Source organism: Mus caroli, chromosome 16 (genome assembly GCF_900094665.2).
Source record: "Mus caroli chromosome 16, CAROLI_EIJ_v1.1, whole genome shotgun sequence".
Taxonomy (NCBI): Eukaryota; Metazoa; Chordata; class Mammalia; order Rodentia; family Muridae; genus Mus; species Mus caroli.
In genome coordinates, this window is record NC_034585.1 from 34,231,936 (window position 1) to 34,245,355 (window position 13,420).

Sequence of the window (13,420 nt, forward strand, 5' to 3'; positions counted from 1 at the left end):
TAGTAGTTTATTTTGAACTTTTGTCATATGCTCGTGTGTGTGCTTTATTTGAGAATTTTGTACATGTATACAATGTCTTTGATCAAGTCTATCCCTCATACTCTCTGCTCCAATTCTCCTCCCATACCCTTATCATTATTTCTTCCCAACTTCAAATGGCCATGTTGTTTTACACAGAGTCTACACAGTATGTATACTGATACAGGTCTGTCTATTTGCTGGAGCATGGGCAGCTTCTCATAAAAAATTTGTTTTTGCATCTTTGATATAATTGCATGCTTTTTCATCTTTGTACATGGATTTTATAATATGGCTAATCTGGCAGGAATACAGACACAGCCTTACCACACTTCTTTAATCTCTCTGGTGGGAATACAACATGTCCATAGTACACACTATTAACTCAAACAAGAAGATAAAATTGGTTTGTTGAAGGAAGCACCAATATTTCAAAGTGATGTCCAATTGAGTGACAGACAAAGTGATGAATCAGAAAAAGATTCAACAGATTAGAATGTGCTCAACTCTCAGAACATATGTAATATCCAAAATGAATTCAAGACCACCCAGTACCTCCCCCCTTCAAAAAGGACTTTCCAAACTGTACTACCGGGCCAAGTATAGAGTCAGATAAGGAAGCTGGCTGACTAAACAAATGTAAAAACATAGTTTTAGTGGTCAAAATGATTAAGTCTACAGCTGCCAAAATAATATTAGCTGTTCTCAGAGAAATAACCATAACAAAAATAACAGTTCTCAGAAGAATCCCCCTACCATGCCCCACACTGAATTCTGACAAAAATCCCACAAACCACCCTGACCTTGTCAATAGCTGTGACGTTAATAGCCGTGACTTGATATCTGACCCATAAGTTCAAAATGTACTATTACTTTGCTGACCAAATCATAATAACCCAACATGGGGGCAAGCAAAGTGAGTCACTAGACCAGAGGTAGTCACCATACAAACCAACCAATGCCTAAAAAGGTTACTTGCTAAACCAATGAGAATAAGCCAGCTACTACTCTGTTGCTCAAATCTGTCCCTTACAAGGTATAAAAAGTGTGTTCTTTCTTTGTTCTGTGTCTCTCCTCTGGTCTCCTCTGAGGGGAGTCCCTAACATGTTGGATCAAAAAAAATCCTCTTGCTGTTTGCAGCGATGTTGATCTCTGTAGTCTTTGTAAGTGAGGGTCTTTTGATGAACTCCAACAAGAGAGGAGAGGTAACTTGAGATAGAATAGCACATGTATACACACACACACACACACACACACACAAAGAGAGAGAGAGAGAGAGAGAGAGAGAGAGAGAGAGAGAGAGAGAGAGAGAGGAGGCAGTTTTACCAGGAGAATTTTACAGAGATAGGTTGAAAAGAGAACAAGCTAGAAACTGGTTAAGACAGAAGGAGTCAGAGAGTGAGAAGGAGCCAGATTAGAACAGATTTCCCAAGATAGTACAAGGGTAAGCAGAGAAATTCAGACAGAAGCTAAGAGAAGCCAATTCAAATCGGTCAACCTGGAGAGGAGTTTTGAGCCAGAATAGCTGAGTTGAACAAGTCAGCCAGAGTTTCAAAGAGCTAGAAAGGTTAAGCTTATTCAGCAGTAAGTCTTAGATGCTGAAAACATTCTAGGTCTAGATTAGTTTGTTTGGAGGCTAGAAGCTTCCAGGACTCAGCCTATGTTAGACCGAGGCACTAAACCTCTGAGATGACAATTACATCATGCAGATAAAGGTTTCTTTTTACACTGCTTTATTCTGTTAAGTTGACAAAATGCCTTGATTAATTTAAAATGGTAAAACAATTTGCATTCCTGATGTAAATGAACTTTGAGTATGAATAAATTTATCATTTTCTTGATAGACTTATTTATATTTTGGTTAGAATTTTAAATTCATGATCATATAAGTCATAGACTTATAATTTTCCATTCTTTTAATAACCTTTTTATACCTTCAAATTTGTTACCTCACAAAATAAGACAAGCATGATTTCATTTTTCATAAATCTCAGAAAGGTTCTGTTAATTACATTATTTATTTCTTTAATATGTTGTAGAATTTACTCTGCTATGATTTAAGGTGGGGAATTTTTCTATTCCTTTTTTCCTTCCTTCCTTCCTTCCTTCCTTCCTTCCTTCCTTCCTTCCTTCCTTCTTTCCTTCCTTCCTTCCTTCCCTCCCTCCTTCCTTCCTTTTTTCTTGACACCCAAAGCTCTATAATAAACCACCCAAACTGCCATTCTCATATTGCTATATGTTCTTCAGTGGAGTTCTCATACATGGTAAATGTTTTCTTTAATCATCTTCTAAATTAAGTGGCATATAACCACAGTCTCTTCATTCTTATAGTCCTCTCCCCTGTCTTTGAAGGCCAATCCTTTGAAAAGGTATCTTGAAACTGCTGGAACTCACCCATCTTAAAGGTAGCTATCTAGGGTAGAAAATAATTCTTTTTACATATCAACTAATGGGGATTGTGGATAACAGCATACAAGTACATTACAACTGAGACAAGGAATCCTTGTGAAGGATAAAAGAGTCAGTTATCATCAGAAATCTAAAACTTGCTCTATTTGCAAGTATCACTGAAACCAAACACCACTGGTAGATCTACTATCACATTAGCAAAGTTGAATTGAAAAGTTGACAAGACAGGTCAAAAGAAAGTAGCCAAAGCGAAACATAATGGGAAAACATAATGGGAAAAGAAACAGAAAATCCAAATCAATCCAAAAAGAAAAATCTAAAATAGGGATATTACCACTAATATGAAACCAAGAAAAAGAAAACAAATAATAAAATTATTATTTTATCATATGACGGTTAATTTAATAACAATTGAGCTAAATGATTAGTATAATTTTTAAGATTTAATATTTTAAAAGAGGCATTTATAAACTATTTAAAACTAGGGAATATAAACCAGAAAGTTAGTTTAATCACTTACATTCCATATGCTGAGCTTATAGAAAGGCTGGTAATTTGCTGAGGAGGCTCACCATCTACCCACACCAACTGAATAACAAGATCTGCTTGATAGCCCGGCGGCATTCGCACTGGCCGTGTTTTAACACTAGAAGAAAGAGGAAACATAATAATATCCCATACATCTTTAGCATACTTATGCATCTTCAGAATTTACATAGACCTATGCTTCAAAAATATATAACATGGGGACAAGTATGTGGATAGACAATGCTTTATCATCCTCCTAGATGTACCAAGCTACCATACTTGCTCAGTAATTTTTAAATCAGTTTTACAACTTTAACTTATCAAACATTTTCTTTGTTTTAATACTAGGACAGTGCTTTATAATAAATCATACTTTCTATATAATTATAAAGCATAGCAATAAAAAGAATGACTGCTATATAGTTATATTTGGTAATCTGACACAAACCCAGATATGTCTGCAAAGAGGGATTCCCAACTGACAGATTTTCTCCATTAGATGGGCCTATGGGCATATCTGTGGGGGGGTCTTTCTCAATTGTGCATGGTATAGGAAGGCCCAAGCCCATTGCAGGCAGTGCTATCTTGGGGAAGATGGGACTAGGATGTTGTAGATATCAAGGCAAGTCAGAGGAAGCAAGCCAGCAAGCATCATTCTTTCACAGTTTCTGCATCAGTTCTTGTCTTGGCTTCCCTTTACCGATGTGCTATAATCTATAAACCAGCTGAACCCTTCCCTCTCCAAAATTAGTTTTGGTAGGTGTTTTATCACATCAACAGAAATCAAAGTAGGACCATGACCAATAAATTACCAGCCAACAAGTTGTTCTACATATCCATTACCAGTTCTCTTATTTTTCTCTAAATCTACACTACCTGTAGTTGTTCTGACAACCCTTCTCTACTTCTAGCTGTACAGAGAAACTTTACAGTCACCCTTCACTACTGCCCTCTTATATTTATCAGTTGATCATGAAATGCCAAAAATATTACTTTGGGAATATATCCAGATCCGAAGTAACTTTTACTTCTCTGCTGCTATTAAATTACAACTACCAAATAAAAGCACAGGCTGTCCACTTAAATTTAAATTTCAAATCAATAACAAACAGTATTTGAAACTGAATATGTACCCTCTGCAATGCTAATAATACAATGATGTTATAAAAGTCATTGTTTATTTTCAATTAAAAATTAAATGTGTAAAAGTGATGTTTTATTTGAAACAATAAATAAGTTATCACTTTATTTAATCTTGATTATTTGATAGCCTTATAGCTGGTCCCTAGCTTCTATTCTTTCCATTCTCAAACTCATGTCCAACTCGCTTATTAAATTGATCTACTTAAAATTTAAGTCCAATCATGTTATTTTCTAATCAAGACATTACAATGACTCCCACTTCCTGCTTGAAATAAATGGTAAGGCTCTCATAATGCCCTATTATTAGGCCTCTATCATCTATATGATATCACTTATTATTATCATGACACTTTTCTGAGCTCTAGCTGCCTTGGCCTAACTATTTCCTTAACATGACAAGCACCCAAGCCCTATAGCTGTGATTTTTTTTTGTCTAGAATTTTATTCCACTATATATTATTTAAGTTTCTTAATTATTTTAAGTCTTTTCTTTAAATCTTATTCTCTTAACAAGGACAATGATAAATATTTATTAAACATACATAAGTATAAATAAAAATAATTGTACAAATTGGTATATATTGATAATAATTAGAATACTCTTAAAAGTAGAGAATTGGCTAGTTGAAATGACTATTTATGAGCTAATGTATATAAAAGTGTCCAACTTCAGCTAAACAAAGGGATAAATGCCAAGATTTAGTGAAGCATGCATTATATGCATCTTCAGAATCCATCTATAATGTAGTTTAATTAATAGAATAATATCTAGATTTTTTGTGTGTAGTTGACTTCTGGGCACTGAGCACATGATATATGACTATGTGGATTTTTTTCTTTTGGTTTTTAATAATCCTTGAAATTTACTTCAGTATTTGTCAAGTCAACACTTTTACACTTCAATAATTGTTGATGCTAAACAGACCTTTATTTCACTTGTTTTTCTCCATCATCCCTATCCTCAATTCTTCTCTATTTTATAAATATCTAAGTAATTAGAAGACTTGTGCTCTAACAATAATAGGTTTTTGTTTGTTTGTTTGTTTGCTTACAAATTGGTCTTTAGTGCTATTTTGAACAAACAAACAAATTGGTCTGTAGTGCTATTTTAAATGTTCCAGTGTTTTCATTGGTTTTCACATTCTTTTTTTAAAAATGGAAATAAATTTAATATGTGTAGCCTTCCAGAAATTACACATTAGGTTATCTTTCACAAAATGTACTCAGGACACTGATATTATCAAGTAATTACATACTGCTGTGCTACGCTCTCTGGTCGAGTCAGCTGGACAAGCCGAAAGGCTTAAAAGTCACTCATGAGGCAAAAGAGTTTCAAGGAAGCTCTCCTCATGGAGTCTAGCATTCCCTACCCATACATTAATTTTCCATTCCCACGTTAGTCTAGTGTATGGATCCACGTGTTCTCTTTCAGTATTTTCCTATTATAAGTGCTTTTTAAAATTGAATTCTGACATGGCTAAAGTCTTCTGCCAGTGTTCCAACAGTCCTAGAAATGTCCTTGAGCAAGAACATGGGCTTGGAATTCAGTAAGATTGTAAAAGCCAAGCCACTCCCTTACACAGGAATTTACCATCACTAAGGAAGAAGGAAGTTTCAGACCAAAGGAGAAACCAGAATAGATACTTAGAACTGTAGCAGAGTTACACCCATACACACGTATTTACAATGGCCTAAGGGGAAGGTGGACTATACAAGAGACTAAAATAGGAACTATGGCAAGGGTGCGAAGCCCTTGACCCTGGCTTCTAAGATTAGTGAATCTTAGGTGGAGCCCTTGTTGATCCCAGCTGTTATCAATGAATTCTATCCCAGGTGGTTCCTGTTAGACTTTTTGTGTTTGCATTTCTCTGTAAGATTCCAGTTACCTCAATTGTACCTTTCGAATATGTCACCCAACTTCCTTATTGTCTTCTGCATAAAAAGTCTGATGCTCGATTCAAAATTACACTCAGATTCCACACGATCTCTCTTGTGTGCGTCTGTTTGTCATTCATCTACGCTTTGCCCACCCTCGTCAAGAGACCCGTTCTACGCAGACACAGGGACCCAGAGGGTCTGTGGCACTGCTGAACAAAAATCTTATAATATAAAGCCTATATTATAGTAAAGTACCTAAGACATAATATAATTTATGTAATACCTATATCCTAAAATGTCTGGCAACATTTTTTTTCATCTTTTTTTTTGTACATTCCAGATTTTGTCCACCTCCCGGACCAGCAATCTCAATGAACCTGGATGCCCCAGATCTCTTAGTCACTGGACCCCAGCCACGCAGCATATACCAGCTGATATGAGGCCCCTAAGATTATATATATATATATATATATATATATATATATATATATATATATATATATATATATATATATATATATCACAGAACTGCCGAATCTGGGTTCAATCAGAGAAGATGCACCTAACCCTCAAGAGACTGGAAGCCCCAAGGAGTGGAGAGATCAGGTGAGGTGTGGGGTGGGGAGATAGGGACATCCTCTTGGAGTCAGTGGGGGGAGGGGAAGAGGTATGGGATGTGGAGCAGTCAGAAGGTAGACCCGGAAGGGTTTCACATTCTTTGAACTCAACTAAATGAAGGAAACTGATATGAAAAAAAAATTAAAATATAAATGGGTTGGCACAGTAACTTAGCAGGTAAACGTGCTGCCATCGAACTAAGCTTCATCCCCAGGACCCGAAAGATCTAAGGAGAGGACAGATTCTTACAGATTGTCCTCTGACTATTACATGTACAGCATGATATGTGTGTGTGTGTACATGCACATAAATAAACAAATATAAATATATACATGAACTTATAAGAGATTTTCACTAGCTAAAATTTAATATTTTTTTGCTTATAGATTTTTCTTCCAATTAATTCATGCTTACTCTTCCTTTTTGAAAATCTTTTTTTTATTTTATTAGATATTTGCTTTTTTTACATTTCACATGTTATGCCCTTTCCTAGTTTCTCCTCTGAAAATCCCTTATCCCCTCCCGACTTCCCCTTGCTCCCCAACCTACCCACTCTTGCTTCCTGGCCCTGGCATTTCCCTATACAGGGGCATAGAATCTTCACAGGACCAAGGGTCTCTCCTCCCATTGATGACTGACAAGGCCATCCTCTGCTACATATGCATCTGGAGCCATGAGTCCCATCATGTGTTTTCTTTGATTTGTGGTTTAGTCCCAGGGAGCTCTGGGGGTACTGGTTAGTTCATATTGTTGTTCCTCCTATGGGGCTGCAAATCCCTTCAACTTCTTGGGTACTTTTTCTAGCTCCTTCATTCGGGACCCTGTGCTCTGTCCAATGGATAGCTGTGAGTATCTACTTCTGTTTTTGTCAGGCACTGGCAGAGCCTCTCAGGAGACAGCTATATCAGGCTCCTGTTAGAAAGCTCTTGTTGGCATCCGCAATAGTGTCTGAGTTTGGTGGTTGTTTATGGGATGGATCCCGAGGTGTGGCAGTCTCTGGATGGTCATTCCATCAATCTCTGCTCTGAACTTTGTCTCTGTTACTGCTTCCATGGGTATTTTGTTCCCCCTCTAAGAAGGATCGAAGTATTCACACGTTGGTCTTCCTTCTTCTTGAGTTTCATGTGTTTTGCAAATTGTATCTTGGGTATTCTGAGCTTCTGGGCTAATATCCACTTATCAGTGAGTGCATATCATGTGTGTTCCTTTGTGATTGGTTACCTCACTTAGGATGAAAATCTTTTAAAAAATTAGAAGTTACGCATTACTGCTAATTATATACCCTTCACTGTTGAAAACTTATCTCTAAAGTTTCTATCCATATTTACATAAAAATTAAGAAACAAACTGTCCATTCTTTAAGTAATAGATATATTGTTTTATGGGGCTTAGAAAAAACTCTTTCTTATGATAAATTCTCCAAATATATAACACTAGAAACAATTATATGGCAACATAAAAGTAATGATTTATATATCCTATAAAATTAAAAACATAAAAGCAAGATAAATTTGCCTATGATCTTTACATGCTAAGCTCTTTATTATGTTATTAAATGCAACTTCTATATATTGAGTAAAATGTTTAACAATAATCATTAATTAGGAAAAAAGATTAGGGCTTTGCCTTGTTAAACTTCCCATTTTATAAAATCCATGTTTTCTTTAGAATCATTTTGAGAAAAATGTAAATAGGTAAATGAAGTATAAAAATACTGTGCCTTTTTAGGGGGAGGATATTCAAAGACCATCATGCTCTCCTAACTCATCTATCAAGAGAGAGCAATAACTTTATCTGTTATGCTGTATAAGAATTATGTACAATTAAGAATTAACTGCTGAGTGTGCTTCGGCACTTGGTAGCAGTTCTTACCTGAGGCATGGGATGCTGTCCTTCGTCACTCCTTCACTAGACACAGTATTAGTGCTTCCAGAAAGACTCCTTGAAGGAGGAAGTTGAGAGGAGAGATCTGGAAATGGAGGGCTTGTTTCTGGCTCAGGAGTAATAATGTCTTCAACATCACATTGAAGTCGTACCTCTAGTGACTTAAAAAAGGTCATTTTAATTTAGTCTAATAATAATAATAGGCACATTAATATAATCTGGGTTTTTACAAATTATTCTAAATTATTTCAATCTGCATTAAGTAATAAATTACATGGACTATTCAATGGCAATCACCAAAATACAAAAACAAAAAAATAAAAACAATACAGAAAACCATAATTTTTAATTCCTCAGAACTATGAAAGAAAGAAACCTATTATTAAAAAAAATTATTTTTTGTGGGAGTGGTTTGAGAAAGGGTTTCTCTGTGTAGCCCTGGTTGTCCTGCTCACTTTGTAGATCAGGCTGGTCTGGAACTCATAGAGATCTGCCTGTCTCTATCTCACAAGCGCATAGATTAAAGGTATGTGCCCTTACATCCTGGTATTTACCTTCATATTGCATTTGTGTGGCAGAAATTTTTATATAATGAGTATTCTTTTGCTTTCTCAAGCTTGTTTTGTCAACTTGATAGCAGCTAGATTCATTTTGAAAGAGGGCCCCGCAATTGAGAAAATGTCCCCAAACAGAGTGGCATTGCAGACAAGCCTGTGGGACATTTTCTTGGTGATTGTTTGGTGGGGAAGCCCTCTGTGTGTGGAGTCATCTTTGGGCAGATGGACTTGAGTTGTATAAGAAAGTAGGATGAGCAAGCTTTGGGAAATAAGCTGGTAGGCAGTGTTCCTCCTCTGTGTCTGTATAATTCTATCCTCCAGGTCTACACCCTGTCTGAGTTCCCACACCACTTGAGAACCTGCCATGACCTATGGTGATTGAAAACATCTGGAAGTATGAGTGAAATAAATAATTTCTTCTCCAAGCTGCTTTTGGTCATAGCACTTTATTATAGTAAGAAAATACCTAACTAAGGCTAATTTAATTTATTGTAATTCCTTATAATTAATTATGATTTGGTACATGATTAAAATAAAAGGAGAAATTGACAGTTACTCCAATGAAGGAAATTAAAGTGGATGTTTATATTTATAAATAGTATTTATTTTATATGGTAATGAGTACATAGTTATATAAAACTGATTATAGTAATAGTCGTATGGCATGAACAGAGCAATATTACCAAACTTACTATAATACTTATGTTTAAACTACTAGAAGCCTCTGCCAGTGACAACCTGGTTATTGAGTTATTGAGTATTTACTACTACGCAGTGCTGATGCTGCTATAGTATCGGTATAAAAACCTGATCAAATTACCATGAATATTTCCACTTAACTTTTATACTCTACTTTTTGTTCTTTTACATAGGAAATTATATGCGTATGAGTATAAATTGTCCCCAGACTCTGCTACTTCCTATTAATTGCTCAGAGCCACACAGAGAGATAATCATTGGTAAAGTTAGGATTTCAACTTAAGCACCTGTGACCTTAATCCCTAAGCTTTCAATATGCTCTAAAAGAACGACATTACTTGTGGTTGAGGTAAAAACACTTACCCCAAAAAGCCTATATGAGATAATCTTTATATTCTGGTAAAATATGGTAAAATATATAGAACAGAATAGGGAAATTATAGGCATTTTAACTTAGAAGTAGCTGATACCACAATGACACCATTGTTTTTTGTATGATCGGAATTTCATGTAATGGTATGGTAATGGTAAGGTAATGTTTTTATAATGGTAAATGTAATGGTAAGGTATATTTTTCACTATATAAAATGTTGCTCCTTAAAAAACTATTAAGAGTAACCTTATTATAGTTGAGAAATGATCACTTATGACAAATTACTAACAAAAAACAAAAAAGTTAAATTAAAAAAAAAGCCTACACTAATTTGACATTTATACAGAAAGCAAAACTCTACACTAATTAAATGCATTTATGAATATACTTGCTTAGGCATGTAATATGTAATACCTATTTTAAAACATGTTATATTATAATAAGTATTTTCTTTATAGGTAAAATAGTGTTCATGCTATTATATTGATAATATTTAGGAGGAATTGACTCAGTTTAGTCAGTAGGTACAAAACTAAAGAGATACAAGAAACATAACAACAGAGGACAATGTGGTGTTCAATTTGTAGAGAAATTAACTTAAAATACAAGCTCATTTTGACATTGAAGTTTTGTTAGAGAACTTTTCATTTAAAAACAAACTAGGTTTTGATATATTAAGTAACAATAATTTAAAATAGTACAGATTATATTAAATGTGAATTATATAATGTTGTAAAATTGTTTACTCCCAACCCGGGATTTCTTCCCCACATTTGACCATTTAGTTTCCAGATAAAAGGCACACACAACCTTTATATTTATAATAAGCCTTAAACAGCACAAGAGCCGGGCAGATATCTACCTTCCATCCTATTAGAATCTACTTCCCTATAGATAACCCTGAATTATTACTTCTGTGTTTCATCTAGGCTGCTCTTAACTCCAATTGGCCAGCTCTCGGGGGCCATGTTTTTATGGATCACATAACCCATGGTGGCTTCTCCTTCTTCCCCTTCTGGTTCATCTCTAACTCCAAGCCCAGAAAACCTAAACTTCATCTATGTTTCTTCTGTCCAGCTATTAGCCATTGGCACCTATATTTACCAGTCAGAAATAATTTGGGGGCAGGGCCACTTGAGTCTACATGCTGACTCCAGGATTTGGGGGCCCACATTTAGCATTACAGTAGACAGCAAGGCCAAACCTCAACAATACATTGTAATCTTGATGCTTTAAAAACCATACCAAGTGGTATTTCAAATACACAATTGTTTTCTTTTAGGAACTATAAAGAGAAAAGTTAAATCTCAAGTAACTTACCACTATTTCTGTTGTGATTTCATGTCTGCTGAATTTATAAATTATGACATATGCAGAGACTCCAGAGACACAAAATATTCTGCTCTCTGGACACCAGTAGATCATCTGCACAGCAAAGGGATCTTCCTCTACAAGTTCACACGTCTGTTTGCCTTCTCCTGCCTTCTGCTTTTCAAACACTTTGGAAGTTTTTAGCTTGTACAACATCTGCAGTGTCACTATAAAATAATAATATGTAGTTATTTCCTCATTTGATTTTTAATTTTTAGACATCGTTCAAGTTTTTTTTTTTTCAATGTGTTTGTTGAACCACAAGAATACAAGTCAAGTAGGGAAAAATGACATTTACATAGTAACCCCTCAGTGAAGTGCCCTCGTGGCAGTGGCATCAAGAGAAAACTATACAAAGGAAGACAAGAAATGTTTATGAGCATTGAAACTAAGAAAATGGAAATCAGCAATAAGAAAATGGAAGAAATAAGTTTCCTCCGGGTGAGATGCTACCATGCTTTTTCACAATAATCCCTTTAATTCTTTGATAAGAGGTTGACACAATACTCTAGATGACTTTTTTTTTTTCAACAGATTATTTAAGAAAGATCTCATTTGGGTGTTCCTAGTTAAGAAAGGGTCAAGTATAAGCTTATAAAACTCTGGGGTTATAAATAAATGATTTTTAATAATATTTATTTTGGGGAAACCATTTCCACTTCAGAAATAATAAAAATACAATTTTCTCTAAAAGAAAAAAAAAGACTCTTATTTTATAAATGGTCTTCAAGAGCTCAGTCCAATTTAAGATAATTCTACAAAGTAACTGGCCTGAACTTTTTGGTTGCTTTGGTTTTTTGAGACATGATCTCTCTGTGTAGCTCTGGTAGTCCTGGAACTCACTCAGTAGACCAGGTTGGCCTTGAACTCACAAAGATCCACCTTCCTCTGCTTTCTGAGTGCTGGGATTAAAGGCCTGTGCCACCACTACCTGTCTTTGGCCTGAACTTTTTAAAATTGTCAATAACGTGAAATACTACTAGACTTTAAAAATCTCAAAATATGAGTAAATTTTAAAGAATGATCTTTTTTTTGTTGCTGATTTTAAGGATATCTCCGAACTAGCTGCAAAAGCTGAAATAGACTTGTAGAGTAGGCAGCATCTTGTATCAAATTAATTGCTTTTCTTGTATTTCTTACTTTCATGATTATTGCTTCATGGTTATATCTGCTAAGAAACTTCAAAGTTATTGCTAACTTCTCTTCCTATTTTTGACTATTCTAAGTTTTAACTACCTAACAAAATTTATGTTAGTTGTTAATCCATTAAAATATCCTTTCTACTTGGGCTGGTAATGAACAATTGCAATCCTAGGATGTGATTGGCTATAGCACGACAGTCTTAAGATAGAGGCCAGCATAGGCTACCCAAATAGGATACTAAAATTATCCTGTCTGAAAGATAAACAAATAACACATATATAAGTAGTCTTTCTGAAACTTACTGGTCCAAATAAATCTCTACCATTTCTGATTAAAATAGCATTTGATTATACTACATTTCGAAATTTTCTAGTTTGACATGTATTTCCTAAGAACATGTTTTGGGAATGACACATATGGGTATAATGAAGACTTAGATAAGGTTACAGGACCTTGCACATTGACCACACGTTATTCCTTAAATTACCTAACTGTTAAAAAATTAAAAAGAATTTTTAGTGTTATCAAATAATTTCTCTTGATTCTCATGGACTACTCTAGAGTGGGATAGGAAGCTGGGAACAGAGGAATAAAAGCATTTCTCAAACACCACACAGATAGGACACAGAGGGAATTCCTGGAACAGTTAATCTGATAAAGCTTGGTTCTTTTCCTGATGCAGCATGATTTCTTTTTAAAAGATAGGAAGGATTGCTGAAAGAGTGCCTATAGCATTGTTTATTTAATATTACTTAAGATAATTAGAGTAGAGATACTTTAAGCTGATCTAAAGTACATA

General features: G+C 35.0%; 1 protein-coding gene across 4 annotated transcripts in view; it reads right to left on the minus strand.

The window, feature by feature from the left end:
* Positions 1–13,420, minus strand: part of Stxbp5l (syntaxin binding protein 5 like) — a 140,870-nt gene that overhangs the window by 81,149 nt on the left and 46,301 nt on the right. For all 4 annotated transcript variants that reach the window (XM_029470550.1, XM_029470549.1, XM_029470548.1 and 1 more), the window contains exons 8-10: positions 11,428–11,645; positions 8,467–8,639; positions 2,948–3,073 (exon numbers count right to left, since the gene is read on the minus strand). In XM_029470550.1, coding sequence (XP_029326410.1) covers positions 2,948–3,073; positions 8,467–8,639; positions 11,428–11,645 — 517 coding nt within the window. The remainder of the gene's footprint in view (positions 1–2,947; positions 3,074–8,466; positions 8,640–11,427; positions 11,646–13,420) is intronic.